The sequence below is a fragment of the Hibiscus syriacus genome, unplaced genomic scaffold, assembly GCF_006381635.1.
Source record: "Hibiscus syriacus cultivar Baekdansim isolate YM2019G1 unplaced genomic scaffold, ASM638163v2 tig00110621_pilon, whole genome shotgun sequence".
Classification (NCBI taxonomy): Eukaryota; Viridiplantae; Streptophyta; class Magnoliopsida; order Malvales; family Malvaceae; genus Hibiscus; species Hibiscus syriacus.
The window spans coordinates 2,252,468-2,269,705 of record NW_024062802.1 but is presented as its reverse complement, the minus strand read 5'-3'; the positions used below and the strand labels follow the sequence as shown (position 1 = coordinate 2,269,705).

The window sequence follows — 17,238 nt, the reverse complement described above, 5'->3', positions numbered from 1 at the left end:
TCGGAAACAGACACCACCCCTAAGGACATCCTAATAGCAGAGTTTGTCGTCATATCCCACAGAGTCTTACCACATGTCAATCGAAGCATTCTCATTTCTGCGGCCTCTATCCTCCTTACGTGATCCTTCTTGGGTGCCCAACATTCTGATCCATACAACAGCGCTGGTCTTATTGCCATTCTATAAAATTTTCCCTTAAGTTTTAGAGGCACCTTCTTGTCACACAGAACTCCACTAGCGGCCCTCCACTTTAGCCATCCCGCCTTTATACGGTGTGTAACGTCATCATCTACACCCCCATCTTTATGTATCATAGACCCTAAGTACTTGAAACAATCCTTTGAGGGAAGAACGTGTCCTTCTATGCATACTTCTACATCTTCATCGTTTTGGTTCCCATTGAAGTTTGAACATAAATACTCTGTCTTTTCAATATTGATCCTTAAACCTTTTTTCTTCCAGAGCAGTCTTCCAGGTAGCCAGTCTACTATTCAACTCAGATTTTGTTTCAGCAACTAGGACAATGTCGTCAGCGAAAAGCATACACCAAGGTACACCGTCTGGTGTCGCACAATAGATGTCGTCCATAATCAAGGCGAAGATGTAAGGGCTAAGAGCCGACCCCTGGTGGAGTCCGATTTCCACCGGGAATGCCTCGGTGTCACCAACTATAGTCCTGACGTGAGTAGTAGATCTACAGTACATATCACGAATCGCCCGGATATAAGCAGTCGGTATCCGTCTCGTTTCCAAAGTCTTCCAGATCGTATCGCGAGGAACGCTATCATAAGCCTTCTCAAGGTCAATGAACGCCATGTGAAGATCTCTAGACTTTTCCCTATATTTCTCCATAAGCCGTCGAAGTAGATGAATCGCCTCCGTGGTAGACCTGTTTGGCATAAAGCCAAATTGGTTTTCCGAAACCCTAGTAACTTGTCTCAACCTAGCCTCTAGCACCCTTTCCCATAGCTTCATGGTATGGCTGAGTAGTTTAATACCTCTGTAGTTACCACAACGTTGGGGATCTCCTTTATTTTTATAGATTGGTATCACCGTAGACTTTCTCCACTCCTCTGGCATCTTGGCAGTCTCTAAAATAATATTAAAGATGTTGGTCAACCACTTAACTCCCTCATCTCCTAGGGCTAACCACACAGTGATAGGAATTTGATCAGGACCGACAGCTTTCTCCCTTCCCATCTTTCTAAGAGCCATTTTGACTTCCTCAAACCCAATCCTACTTGTAGGGCAGTCATTGGCCGTAGTATGATGGTCGGCTGACCCATCAACGATACTATCTCTACATGGAGAGGCACCGTCATTAAATAAGCCAAAGAAGTAACTACCCCAAACCCTCTTAATATCATTATCTTTCGTTAAAAGAACACCATTATTGTCTTTAATAAACCTAATGTTACCTAGTAGGTGAAATTCTTGAAAAATTATCAGTGATCAGTATATTTATCGATTTAATATCGGTCAGATTATATTTTTTGATCTAATACTCGTAGCAGTAAAGCGCTCTCTTGTCCCGCGTTATATGTTGATTTGACGTCACGTGGGATATAGCGCGCCCTCTGTCCCGCGCTATACGCTGACATGAATTACACGTGGGTATAGCGCGGCCCCTGATCCGCGGTAGGGGTATAACGCGGATCAGGGGGCGCGCTATACTTGGTTATTGACACGTGGGGTATAATGCGGTACAGGAGCACGCTATACCTTTAATTACCCACCCGTCCACACTCCAATTCTCCCTATAAATACTCCTATCCTCAATCACTTTCATCACATCAAATTCTCTCAATTTCTCTCAAATACTCTATCTGTTTAAGGGATATTTTATAATATTTTTAATATTATGTATATAATTTATTTAAGTATTTTACTTTATTTAATATTTTATTAATATAATTTTTTTGTAAATATATAGAAGATTGTCAGAATTATTACTCGTTGACGGAATTGTTGTATTAATTTATAAGTTGAGAGGAGAGATGCGAGGAGATGTGAGAAACTTAACCGACGGAGGAGGGTATTTATAACTATATAAGGTGCAGTACATGTACCACACTATATGTAATTATTCAGATAAAAGATATAGCGCGGATCAGAGACTGCGTTAAATATAATTCACCCCTACGTGGCATATAGCGCGGCCCCTGATCCGCGCTATACCCCTACGTGGCGTATAGCACAGATCAGGGCGCGCGCTATACATACGTGTAACCCATGTCAGCGTATAGCGCGATACATGGGGCGCGCTATACCCCACATGACGCCAAATCAACATATAGCGCGGTTCAGGAGGCGCGCTTTACTGTTACAGGTGTTAGATTAGAAAATATAATCTGACCAGTATTAGATCGGTAAATATACCGATCACCGGTGATTTTTCGGGAAATACACCTACAAATTATTCAATATGTAACTTAATATAATAATTGTTATTGCATATTTGTTAAATTTTAATTCACATAAATAAAGAAAAATTAGTTTAAATACTCTGGAATTTAAATCAATTGATGTTTTTATCTTCTTCTTCTTCTTTTTTCTTTGGATGAATGATGAATTTCATTACCTAATAAGGATTTGTCTCCTTCCTTAATCGGAGTTCCCACTAGTGTTTTGTCCATGTATACCTGTGAGTATTTATTTTCCTTGTTATTGTAGAGAATAATAATGTTCTTAATTTTATTAACATAATGCTTTTTGTTCTTTTAATTTTGTATAACTAATAAATAAATAATCCAATATGTTTTTTAAAATAAAAATAATTTAATAGTATATAGTGTACTACTAGGGGGGAAATCTCAAATTTAAATTATAAAACAAATAGTGTCCCAAACAAACCCAAATTTCACTGATTATTGAGATTTAAATTATTTGTTGCCTTTCTCATATTATTATTATTTGAGAAAATAACCTCAGTGACCAAAAATCTCATATAATATACGATTTTGACCAACTTTTTTTGGATTTGCGAAAATGACCAACAAAATCGCAATGCGATCTCTAATTCGCATTGCGATCTCCAGTATCGCAAATTCGCGTTGCGATAGTTGAAAATCGCGTTGCGATTTTTCATTTCGCATTGCGATTTTTCATTTCGCGTTGCGATTTTCCATTTCGCGTTGCGATAGTTGAAAATCACGTTGCGATTTTCCATTTCGCGTTGCGATAGTCTACAGTTGTCGTTGCGATAGTCTACAGTTGTCGTTGCGATTTTTCAAATCCGTTGTGATAGTTAAAAAAAGATTTTGTTTCTTAAGAATTTTCTCTAAAAAGATAGTATCCGCGCGGACGTGTCGAAGACACGTATGACCACGATCAAGACCCGAGACGAGACGAGACGGCGGCGGCGGCGGCGCGTGAGAGTCCCCCTTGTTCTCTTTCACTCAACAAGGAAGTGCAAAATTCAAGCCTTAAATACCATTCCCAATAGTATTTCCAATACTATGTGGGATTGAGCATTACCAATCCTATTGTGAAGATTGTTGCTTGAAGAATTGAATAACGTTCATTGCCACAAGCATTGCATGATTGGTTCTGGTGGAGGTTCTGTCGGATTTGTATTCTTATACTTGAAGAAATGATGATAACCTATGCTACTTAAATTAAGCACATGATATCTACGTATATTACTCTTAAGAATGTAAGTTGCTATATATGCAAGCAAAGTCATCAAATTAAAAGACTAATTTTACTTGTTTCAAAACATTGTTAAAAGTAAAAAATTAGAAAAAGTGGGGTAATGCTCAATCTCACATAGTATTGAAAATACTATTGGGAATGGTATTTAAGGCTTGGATTTTGCACTTCCTTGTTGAGTGAAAGAGAACAAGGGGGACTCTCACGCGCCGCCGCCGCCGCCGTCTCGTCTCGTCTCGGGTCTTGATCGTGGTCATACGTGTCTTCGACACGTCCGCGCGGATACTATCTTTTTAGAGAAAATTCTTAAGAAACAAAATCTTTTTTTTAACTATCGCAACGAATTTGGAAAATCGCAACGACAACTGTAGACTATCACAACAAATTTGGAAAATCGCAACGACAACTGTAGACTATCGCAACGCGAAATAGAAAATCGCAACGCGATTTTCAACTATCGCAACGCGAAATGGAAAATTGCAACGCGAAATGGAAAATCTCAACGCGATTTTCAACTATCGCAACGCGAAATGGAAAATCGCAACGCGAAATGCAACACGAATTTACGATACTGGAGATCGCAATACGAATTAGAGATCGCATTGCGATTTTGTTGGTCATTTTCGTAAATCCAAAAAAAATTAATCAAAATCGTATATTATCTGATATTTTTTGTCACTGAAGTTATTTTCTCTTATTATTTTCAGTTTATTTTTTCTTGGGTTTGATTGAGACATTATTTGCTGCCTTTTTCTGATTATTTTTTTCAGTTTATGATTATTTCACTGATTTAAATCTATGGAATTGCCATGAAAAAGATGATCACAAAAGTAATTAAACAAGTTGAATGATGAACTGTAATTATCTTTAAGAAAAACCTTTTAAAATAAAAATAAAAATATGATTGTAAATAATCAACAATTTATTATACCCGATATTTACTCTACTAGCTTGGAACTTTAGTGTTCTACTATCCCCTTCGCCCCAGCTCTACATTGCGAAATTATGAAGACAACTCTGCTTTGTTGTTTCCTGCAAATGGTTGTGCTTCAGCTTCTGCCATCAGGGACACTTCCCCGCTCATTTCTGATGCGACTGATGAACCATGAATGACTTGATGAGGATGCTGCAATTCCGAACTCGGTAATGGTATTTGTGAATGTTGCAGCTGGAAGAGGTACCTGAGGGGCTGCTAACCCAAGGACTTGGGCTTGACTGAGAACATAAGTCAACAGCATGTTGGAATTGGGGGATGAAGGAAGATGATGGAGCATTCAAATTAGGAGGATAAAGTGCCTGAAGCCCTTTTTCTCCATATAGATCCCGGTGCCCTTGAAACTTCTTCATATTTGCAAGGTTCTTTTTCTAATGTCCTGTATTGGGAACTTGCACACTTTGATGTGAAGTTTTGACCTTGCTCAGCTTCTGCAACTCTCCCTGTAACCTCAAGTTTTTCTTATGCCGCTTCCCATTTTTATGTTGCTCCAGGCTTTCTGGTCTGTTGCAATCAACCCTACAAAGTTCACACCAAGCCATATGTGGAGGTCGCCAGACTGGAGCAGCAAGCACTTGAGGTGGCAATGCTTGACCAGGAACTATTGCTGAAGGCAGCATTGCAGCAGCGCTTGGATCCAAAGCAGAATTTGGAATTGCTGGTGTCACACCAGTTTCCTGCTGCCACTATGATGAGTGATGACCCCTACGAGATGCAGAGCCATCAATCTGCCACCTCTAAAAACCTTCAAGCTTAAAGACTTGGTGTAATCCTTACACTATGCATGAGAAATTAAAATTGGTTATTTGTTATTAAATAAATTTAATTAATTAAAATTAAAATTATATCTTTGCAATTGCATCAAATTAAAAAAAAATTACCATGCCAATAAATACTGGGTGCATGTAGTGGTACCACATATTACACTACAAAATTTTTTTATGTCCAAACCTTGAAAACACATTAGTAGGAATGACAGCCACAAGCTTCTTTTTTTTTTATAATAAATCATTAATTTCATTCAAAATAGGAAATATCCTACATTACAATAAATATTTACAATTATAATCGTAAATTAAGCACATAATTATGATAATTTCCTATAATCATTGAAACAAAATTAGCAACTCAAAGATCACACGAGGATCATACAAGTAAATATTAAAATCTAACCAAGAAACTCAAACAAAGATAGATACAAATAGATATGATCGCATCGACAAACAAACCACAAAAGGGGATCAAGTTGATGAAAGACCACTGACAATCCGCAAATCAGACTCGAGCGACGTGAAAAGCTATCTACGAGCGCATAACGTGTATCAAATCCAATCATATGGTTCAAGGCAGGGAAGATCAATAATATAACAGATAAGCGCCATCTTGATCAAACGTGGCGATGTCTAATCAATCTCTTAGAAAAAGATAAAAGAAAACAACGATCAAACAAACGAAAAACGTGTCAAAAGGCAAAAGAAAATGTGCCATAAAGGTAGAGGAAAATGTGTCATACAAACAGACTTATTGAAAATAAAAGGACAATAAAGAATATCGACAACGGGCAACCTACATTAAAGTTACTACTGCCACCGATCAACAAAGACAAAAAAAAAAGAACGACTTACCGATGAGAGAAAACTAAAAGAGAAAACGTCAGTATTTCAAATATCAATTCATCGTATAGTGTAATAATGACAACCACAAGTTTTAAACATAGAACATAATATTTAGACATGAAATACAAAAAAAATAGATCTTTTTTAAAATTGCATAAAGAAACAAAATGATATAGGAATGAACAATAATAAATATAATCTTATGTAAGTATAACATATGAATACATATAAACATTATACACCAAGGGCCCTTCAAATTAGTTATTGGGATCAATGCCTCCTCTTGGGCTCCCAGTTATGTGATTGAATCACAAAAATTAAGGGTCAGAACAAACATTAGTAGTTGAAACAATGCCAACTTGCAGCCATGGAAGTGAACTTCCACTCATATTGATTTCCTTTAGTTCACTTAGTTTTTCTAACATTATCGTACTGCCAGTTTTGTCTTCTTCATCTTGCTTAGATATATTACAGATATTGTTCTTAATCGCATTATTGCTGTTATTATTATCAACTTGAAGTTGCTGCAGATTATCTTCCTTTTCTTTGCCAATCCAAGGCTGCAAATAGATTCTTGTTGAAACATCAAAACTCGATCGATTAATGTAGTTCCTTGGGGCAGGAAGATTGAGATCAAGCTTAAGATCAAGTTTCTCAGAATTACCAATAAAACTTGATCTTTGTGTTTGTTGAATCTGCTTTACGTTGTCTTGATACCGTTGAAACTTAATTAAAGAGGGAGTGTGATCAGCAGGTGGATTCGATGTGATCCAATGACATCTTTTATGTCCTCCTAATGCTTGTCCCGACGAAAATACTCGATGACATATCGAGCATTCGTGTACTTTTGATTTCGTTTTGGATGTTGAGGCCGATGTATCGACTTGAAAATTCGGGATAGATTTGGCAACGAAAAACTCTTTGCGATCGTCACCGGCTAAACTATCATCTCTACCATTATGATCATTATCGAGCCGAGCTGCGAAACATCCCTGAACTTTCTTATGACTAGCTCTATGTCCACCCAATGCTTGATGGGAATTGAACACTTTCATGCATGCTTTGCACTCGAACACCCCTTTTGCTACACCTTTGGCCTTATCCATAGGTACTCTAGGCCTATACGCAATGGCTGTAATGAAATCCATCGTGTTTCTTGTTTCTTCTTCTTTGCTAGCCGAAGTACAAGACTCTTCAGGCTCGGTAACAAGAGGAACAACAACGGTTGCATTGGATAGCATCATCAAGCACTTGGCAACATCTTCCTCTTCGCTCGATGTACAATCGGAGAATGATGATCTTTTCCTCTTAGACGAATAACCCGAGCCTTTCCTCATCACGACATCGTCATCACCTTCTGACCCTTGCAACGAACCGGGTGATTCAGCATCCTTAGAGCTGCATTTACCATGCTCAAGAAAAGATTCCCATGAAAAAAACTCCCTGCCACAATTCTCACAAACCCTAAAGCTCTTTAAACGATTAGGGTTTGTTCCTAACCCGTACATGCGCTTCTTGCTCGAGGGCACGATGTTCGTTCCTGACACTTCTCTCCCATCACTTGCAGCGTCGTCGTCTTCGATGTACCGGCTCTCGTCGCCTATTCCATGCGACCTCATGTGCCCACCGAGCGCTCTCCCACACCCGAAGCGTTTGTTGCAAATTTTACAAAAGTATTTAAGCTCGTATTGTTGATCCACTATAAAAGCCATATATACAAATGAAAAGGGAAACAAAAAACTGGGAATTAAATGATGATGAAGTGAAAGAAGAATGGGAAAAGAAGGGTGAGCAGTATGTTCTTGTATAGTGAAAGGGTTGTATGGAGAAAAATTAAGGGGACAATAGTCCTAGTTTTTAGGAGTAATGGATTGGTTTAATAATTTTTGTGGATGGAAAACATATATGGATTAGAAAAAGAAGAGAGCTAAATGGATAGGAGAGCTGATGTTTGAAGAGTGTAGATGACTAGGTGGTGACAAGTGGTAGGAGAAGGGAGAGAGTGTAGGTGACTAGGTGGTGACAAGTGGTAGGAGAAGGGAGAGAGTTTAGAGACTTTTTCTCCGGCTTTGTGGTGGTGCGCTGGTGGCGCCGCCGGTCAAACACCAATAAAAATATAACAAAAAACCAACGGAGTTCCGTACAACCAGTGAGTGTTGAGTTTTAAAGTTATTTTTTTTTTGCGTCTCTGCTACCATCTAAGGAGAGAGAAAGAGTACTAGTGAAAGTGGTTCAAATTTCAAGCTTCAAACACATACCTTCAATTCCAAGCCAACAAAACTTACCTGCTTTCCAATCCTCCTCCTCTGTCGGTTGCTTCAATCTGCTTTTCCAGAAAACGTTTTTCATCTCTCCATAATATATTATTATTTTTAGCAGTTTTTAATTTCGCAAGTAAATTATCAAGTCATCATATTTTATTAATTAATATTTAAGAAATTAAATTAAGAAACAACATATCAAGGTGGGGAGATGGATAATTCATTACAAAGGTACATAATAGTTAGCTTTGCTCTAACTAGGAAATATTATTAGTGTGAGTTTTATAATTCAAATTTTATTTGATTTAATTTAAAAAAATTTGTAAAGTAACTCGTTTAATTAAGAAATAAGATAAAGAAATAAAATTGGGATACATAAGAATGAAGGTCCTATATTTGATACTTTATATGTAATCAATCTATAAATAAACAATAGGAATTCCTAATTAAAGTTAGAAATTAAGTCGACCCACACAAATTCTTTATTGTATTTTTATTTTTATATTAGTGAAATTTATATTTTCTACATATAATTATTTATGATTAATGTTTTTCGTGCAAAATCTTTTTTTTGGATAAGTAAGAATTTATTATCCAGAGAAACAGAAGTTACAAAATCGTTCCAAAGGGAGTAGAAACTATAATTACAACAAAATAATGGTTAATATATACCCCATTTAGGGCAAATATTAAAGCTAATAATATCAGTTCTATTGATGTTTTTCCACTAAGCTTGACCCGAACAATATCTTTGATAGCTGACAGAAACTGAGCAACCTCCCTTTTCCTTTGTTGGAAAATTCTTCTCTTCCTCTCTTCCCAAATCATATATATGTAGGAAGTCCATATAATTTTCAGTAGGATGGAGATCAAAGATTTACCCCTCAATTCATGGCAAGCCCATTAAAGCATTGATTCCTAAGACATTTGAGGTTTACGCAAGTGAGTCAAGCTTAAGATAGCTTGCCACAGGTTTTTAGCAAAATTATAATCAGCAAAAAGATGGTTCCTAGTTTCGATAGTCTCATTGCATAGAACACATTAAGTATCATTGAGAACTCCCATCCTTGACAGTCTTTCCCGAGTTGGAAGTCTGTCTAGGATTGCCATCCAAGCTATCACACTAAACTTGGGAGCATGCATAAGGAACCCAATGATTTTGTACCAAGAAACCTTACTTTTTCTTTCTCTAACAGCTTCCCAAATATCTTTTGTGCAAATTGTTCGTGTGTTCAGAATGTTTCAATTTCAGAAGTTTTTTAGTACTCCAGCTTTGAGCATTGTTAACAACCATATCACGGAAATCATTGTTCTTAAGAACATAACAGTGCAACCAAGCCACCCAAAGGGATCCTTCACCTGCTAGAATATTCTGAATTAACAGCATCATGCAAGCAATATTCCATTATTTTAAATTTTTCAGGCCTAAGCCGCCTTCTGATTTAGGAGAGCAAATATTTAACCAGCTAACACGCGCCCCTAAAGCAGCCTGATCAGTACCTTTCCACAGGAACCGAGAACAAAGCTGATCAATTTGGTTAATAATAGACTGAGGGAGCATGAATTGTCTGCACCAGAAATTAGCCACGCTGAATAGAACAGTTTTGATTAACTCAAGTCTCCCCGCATAACTGAGCAGTTTATTAGACCAATGATACAGCTTTAATTTGATTTTTTTTTCTAGAAGAGGATGGCAGTCAAGCTCAGAAAGTTTTTTAGTGATTAATGGAACCCCTAAATACTTGACTGAAAGCTGACCAATCTTAAAGCCAGAAATGACATGAATGATTTCAAGATTTCTTGAGGAAATACCAGCAGCAAATAATTCAGTCTTGCTAACATTAAGTTTGAGTCCAGACAAGGAATAGAAATGATTTAAGATTGTAATGATTCCAGCAATAGAGTCAAGATTTCCTTTGCAGAAGATTAGAAGGTCGTCAGCAAAAGAGAGATGGGTTAAACCAATTTTTTTGCATTTAGGGTGATACCCAAATATCCCTTTAGAAGCAGCAAGATTAAGAATTTTAGAGAGTATGTTCATAGCAAGCACAAAAAGGATAGGTGATAAGGGGTCTCCTTGTCTAATTCCCCTTTGACCTTTAAAATAGCCCATTAAGCTACCATTGAAGGAGATAGAATATCTGGCTTCTTTGAAACAAACATCTATCCAATTTAATAAGGTACTAGGAAGGCCAATGGCTTTGAGAGTAGCAGAGATGAAATCCCAATGGAGAGAATCAAAAGCCTTATGAAGATCGATTTTAAGAGCACATCTTGGAGAGATAAGTTTCCTTCCATAGCCTCTAACAAGTTCCTGAGCTAGAAGAGTGTTGTCGATAATAGATCTTCCACGTACAAAAGCAAACTGGTTAGGAGTAATAATAGCAGGAAGCAAAGTGGTCAGTCTTTTAACAAGGATTTTGGAGATGGTTTTGTACACCACTGAGCAACATGAGATGGGTCTATAATCCTTGATAGAACTTGGATTATGAGTCTTAGGAATCAAGGCTATAATCATAGAGTTAAAAGCTGGCATGATGAATGCTTCTTCAAAAAAGAATCTGATTGCTTTGGTAACATCATCCCCAACAACAGACCAAGATCTTTTAAAGAAAATAGGGGTAAATCCATCTGGGCCGGAAGATTTATCATTTCCTTGACTGAATATGGCTTCTTTGATCTCTTCGTTAGAAACATTTTTTACTAAGTCTGAAGAAAGTTCAGCAGGCATGTTGAATTGAAGAAGATTTTTCAAGAAATGAGGGTCAGTTTGCTGCAAATTAGGATCAACAGTTCCTAATTGTTGTTTGAAGAATTCTAAGGCTTCTGAAGACATGTCTTCGAAAGATTCCTAATTGCTGCAAAATCTTAGTGTCTCTTTTATTTGTGATTATTTCGTATACTATAATAATTAGTATAAAAAAAACAATACATAGAATTTTAAGAGAAACTGCAAGGGAACGTTAATACCATTAGTATATTCAATCATTTTTTGTTGCTTTGGTTCGAAGCCAACTGGTTATAGTCAATCAAGTAGTGATTTAAAATAATGAGAGCTTTGTGTTGGTACTGAGCTGTGTCTGCTAAATGATTTGCGCATTTATTCCCTTCACGAAACATATTGTTGTTATCGATATTTAAAAATATAAATAATTTGGAAGGAGTGGGTTGACGGGGGACAGCTTAGTTGTAAGAAGAAAAAAAAGTGGTAAATAGTGTTAAGAGTTGAAAATTTATGTAGAGCCTACTGAGACGAGATTAGGAGAATAGTGACAAAGCAAATATATTTAGCGACACTACTGCCGTCTTAATCTAACTCGGTCAATTGTCGTTTTCTACAAACCGAAGCTTCCACCTTAGTTTCGACTACTGTTTTTTCCTTGGCAGCATTTTATAGTATTAGGAGGTGGCAATTTTCATATGATTGAGTATTATATGAATTCCGGTATGGTGGAATTTGATTATTTTATATCCTTTTATTTCTTAATTTCTGCAGGAAAAATGGCCCACGATTTTGGCTTGTTTTTTAGGGCCACCAAACCACTGACCAGGGAAATAAAATTACCTAGTTTCTCTATTTGCCTTTTTGGGACTATTCCGTACATCATCATCATCAAAAAGGAAATTTAATTTTGGGTAAACTACTCCAATAGTCACTAATTTTGGGTAAACTATACCATCCAGGTAAGCTTGTTAACGTCTGTTAATAGTCCATGTGTGTTTTTTGTCACGCCTGTTAACGGCAAGTGATCAATTTATAACAAACGATAACGTTAGTGATCGATTTGTGACTTTTGAAACATCATTGGTGAAAACGAAAAATTACCCAAACATTAGTGACAATTGGAGTAGTTTACCCTTTAATTTTTAATGTTTTTGGGATTAATTAAAAAATAAGTATTTAAATTATATTTATTTTTATTTAAATACATATTTAACAGTTTATCCCATTCTCGTTTTTAGATTATTTGTTAAAAAAACAAGCTTCTTCTTCTTTTTCATTCGGTTTTAGAGAAATAAATAGGAAAATAGAATATTCTTTTTGAAATTGATTCATTTTTAGGAAATTGAATAATCATAGGCTCAAAATACTTTGATTTAAAAACTATATCAGAAAAAACAATATATGTATTAGATATTAATTGCGTATGCATTCATAGTGGCACGTAGTTGCCCTTGCAAGACAAAATATGAACAATAATTGGTGACGTTAGGTCGTCGGTTGGTGGGGCAACCACATCTTTTGAGAATCAAACATTTTCGACTTATTCTAGAGCAAGTAGGCACATATATCCAATACGATTAGATTATGCCACACAATTGACCATAACAAACATTTTAAACATTTTATTAAAGGGTGAGTCTAAATATACCAATAAGTCTATTAAATACACTAAATTTTTTTATTTTTTTAATAAAGCTTTCTTTGTTTAATAGTTAGTAAGTTTTTAGTGGATTTTTATTTAATGGGTAGTGGGTTTTTAGTGAATGATTATTTAATAGGTAGTCAGTTTTTAGGTTAGGTAATAATTAATAAAAAAATATTAATATTAATAATAATAATAATACTAATAATAATATTTAAAATATTTTTTCGACTCGAACAAAAACGAGTGTCTATAATTCCCCTTATTTGCACATTCTTATGTTAACAATGATATGACAAAGAAGAAAAAGACAATCAAATTTTGTATGATAAATGAAACATGTAACATTAACAAACATTCTTGTGTTAACAAGAATAGGACAAAGACAAAAAAGACAACCAATTTTTATCCGATAAATGAAACATGTGACATAACCAAATATATATATGATAAATTGCACTCTCTAAAAGTACGCTCAATCAATTATATCTTTATGAATACATAATATAAAAAATAATTTTTTTAATAAATAAATTAGAATGAAAGTTATTTCGATAATTAATGTTTTGAATAAATTAGGTAAATAAAAGAGAATTAGTATTGGGTTAGTGTTGAAGAAGATGACAAGAAGATAAGTGGGGGTCACACCTAATTCCTTTCTCAATCATCAAAAATAGGCTCACACCTGGTATGTTTAGTAATACGCCCCACACATGATATGTTTAGTAATATCCGATAGTTTTAGTAGTGCCCTTTATTAAATAAAGAAATCGAAACAAACAAAAGAAAAGAAAATATGTCAGAGAAAAGTGACCCTGCCAAAACTATCAGAAAAATAAGAATTACCTCAAAAAATTTAATGGCTTTAAAAAATTTAATTAAAATTAAAGTCATTTAATTTTTTTAAAAAAATAATATACCATATCATCATTTTTTTATACGTAATAATACTATATCATCATTTTAAACATATGATATGTATCAAGTTAGTGTTTATATACACAGTAAATTTTTATAAGTACTTTGGACACATAAGACTTGTCACATTAATGATAAACATTGTTTGTTAATCAATGAATATTTTCATTCAACCATACAATCAAACATTAAAGACTAAAGTGCTTGAAACAAATATTATGATCCAAAATAACTATAAATCAAACGTTATGAGTGAATTTTGATATTATATATAAAGAACCATAATATAATGTAATTGATATTCTAATCATGTGTACTCCTATCCCTATGACTAATTGATTAAGAATCATTTCAAATATTGATTATAATGTAGTATACGTTTGAAATATTCTTAACCATTTGAAAATGAAAGTTCAATCATCTCTATATACCACATACTCAAAATATAAAACATTTAGGGGTTGTTTGGTTCAAGTCATATAAGATTATCAGGGGAATGGAATCCACATTCCCTCATTTGGTTGGCCGGTAATCTCATTCCCGATAATGTTTTATTACCAACAGTGGATTTTTTGGGGTATATTACCGGGAATGTCATTATCTCTCTGTATAGTTGAATTACAAGCATTTTGGACTAAAATGCCCTTAATTTTTTTTCAAAAATATCATTATTCTGTTATTGAATAATAAAAATTCTACGAAGGTTAAATTACAAATTTATCCTTAAACTATTTTAGATTTACAAAAAAATCTTGTATATGAAGTTCAGGGGTTAAAATAAAATTTTACCCTTTCATTAAACATTTTTATATTTTCATTTTTGTAAAAAAATATATATACATTTTATGAATTTAAATTTTTATTTTTAAAGAAAATATATAAATATATTATAGTAATATTATAGTATAATTCAACTTGTTAAAAAAATATATAATAAGGACAATTTGGTTAAATATACATTCCAATAATCTTTTATTCCTTTAACCAAACACGGTAATCTTACATTTCTGCTAAACCAATCAAACACAAAATACAACATTTATAGCAATTATATTCCCTGGTAATTTTTTATTCTCACTAGTAATCTTATATTCCGTGAAACAAACACACCCTTAGGGACAATAATTATTACTTTAACTACTGAAGTTAGACTTGTTGGATCAAAATTTAAATTATAAAAATTATAAAAATTCATCGTATGTAACTTCAAACAACGTCAAATATATTTACACATAAAATCTTTACAGAAAGCTAATGTCTAAATCATATCATACCCATTGCAAAAGCAAAATCGGGAGGATGAAAATTCCCAGATTTAATGATGGTAAAATTACAACATAATGCGAGCAATGTGATTGTATCTTCTTTCTTCAACCTGTTTCGATTTAATTTCTTCAGCACATCTTAAAGTCTTCTCGATGTGGTATCCTCCTCCAATGCTTACTTCCCTCTCTAAATGACTGCAATAACTCTCGAACACACTTACATTCACATGTAATTTGAAACTCATCGAGAACACAAATTCAACCTCCAAATGATTTAATTCGTTTGTCGTCAATCCTCCGACTCGTGCAAAGTAAGAGTTTCTGTAATTCCTGGGGGGAAAAAGTTGAATCAGAATCCAAATCACATGTTTTTCAGGTGAAAAATCAAAGCTTTTAAAGCTGGTCCGGTGATAATACTCACATGTCTTCAACATACTTGGAAGCGACCATGATCGTTGTGATGAGAAGTCTGTGTACATTTCTGGCATTGATTCGAAACCCAGGATTCGCCTGGCAAAACCGATCGATATAAACGTACGCAACGACGTAAACCGACGGTCCGGCTTTGGTGTACCGGAAGATTCTCTCCAGGTAAGATTGAATCGTCATATCGGGTGACTCGTGGCAATCGAAAACCCTGCTCTTCGATGCCCATCGACAGTTCTTGGCAATCCTCTCGTTTCTCGCCATTGTTCTCTCGATGAGTGAAGCGAGAACCGATATAACCAGCGGGGTGTTGGCGTCGTTCTGATAGGAATAATAGTACAGATCCGATCGAAGCTTCCTAGGAGAGATTATAAGTGAAGATGCAGCCATTGATTGAAGTTAAAAACTGCTGGGAATAAGCTTGGAATCTGAAGAGGTAGAGAGAGAGAAGTGGAGAGAAGTGAGGTTTAATGAGGATTTTATAATGGTTTAGGGACATTTTGGAAGGTGGGTGGAAGGCCAGATATAATTTACCATTATCGATTTTCAAGGATTTGAATGCTTCTTCCATGTAAAGCCAAAGTACAGACAAACCAGCTAAGCTTTTCAACAATAAAAAAATCCACTCTATTTCTCTGCATATCTATACCAACCCTTTGGATTAGTCGCCGACAGTGAGTTGAAGGCCAAGAACGGGCAATGAAGGATGAGTATTAGATCGATTCCATAAGGTGAATTAAAATATTTTAAGTTAATCTAATTAATGAGTTTTCTTTTATAATTTAAATTTTATTTAAAAAATTTTTAAATTAAATTAAATTATTTATTTTTTTAAATATAAATATAAATATTTATATTAGAATACAAATTAATTCTAATTTAAACATATTTTTATAATCATATAATATATATATTTTTATTTTTATATGAGATATACATATATCATATAAAATTAAGAAAATCGATTAAAATTTAAAATCAATCGATTAATTATTAAAAATTGTAAATTATTTAAATATAATTTTATAATTCAAAATTTATTTAAAAATTAGAATTGATTCAAAGTTTTAAACATCGAATTAAATAAAAAAAGTAATCTTTTTAAAATGGAGATTAATTTTACTCACCCTACCGAGAAGTAGAGGTGAGTATACAGGCTACTCGTCCGTTTAGCTCGCGGGTTTTGACGGTGCAGGCTTAAACGGAGCGGGCTAAAAAGCCCGTATTCATAAACGGTTTTGAATTTTAAGGCCCGCGGTCCGTCCACTTAACATGCGGGCTAAACGGGCTTACCCCTGGCCCGTTAAATAAAAATAATTTTAAATGTTTTAAATGCAATAAAAAATAATGTTTTAACTTACTACACCTTTAAAAATGATCGAACAACTTGAAAAGGAATGTAGCACCGTCAAAATAATAAATAATATTTAAATTTTATTTTAAATAGCCGAAAATGATTATAAAATAATTTTTTTTAAATTTTTTAAATCATTAATATATATATAATGATATAATTACTTAAACTCAAATTAAAAAAAATAATATTCACTTATATCACCAAATTGAAAAACAACTAAGACAATTACCACATTATACTTTTATAAAATACGATTATTCAAGGCTATAATATGAAGACACAGAAGTGTCTGAAAGCAGAAATTCAAACATAAAAATTTAACAAAGTTAAACATTATACTAATCTAACAAGAAAGTTGTCAAGTAGTCTTAATAATTGTATTT

At 34.4% G+C, this 17,238-nt stretch overlaps 2 protein-coding genes across 2 annotated transcripts; both read right to left on the bottom strand.

Annotated features, from left to right (window-relative positions):
• Positions 1-6,578: 6,578 nt before the first annotated feature.
• On the bottom strand, positions 6,579-7,973 carry LOC120135922 (zinc finger protein ZAT4-like). The gene has a single exon (XM_039152071.1). It carries the CDS (start codon positions 7,971-7,973, stop codon positions 6,579-6,581), a length of 1,395 nt encoding a protein of 464 aa, XP_039008002.1.
• A 7,113-nt stretch (positions 7,974-15,086) lies between these two features.
• On the bottom strand, positions 15,087-15,961 carry LOC120136095 (cyclin-U2-1-like). Its single transcript, XM_039152206.1, has 2 exons — positions 15,494-15,961; positions 15,087-15,402 (listed from the first exon to the last, which is right to left on the bottom strand). The coding sequence occupies exons 1-2, from the start codon at positions 15,886-15,888 to the stop codon at positions 15,138-15,140; spliced, it is 660 nt and encodes a 219-aa protein (XP_039008137.1). The 5' UTR covers positions 15,889-15,961; the 3' UTR covers positions 15,087-15,137.
• Positions 15,962-17,238: the final 1,277 nt, after the last annotated feature.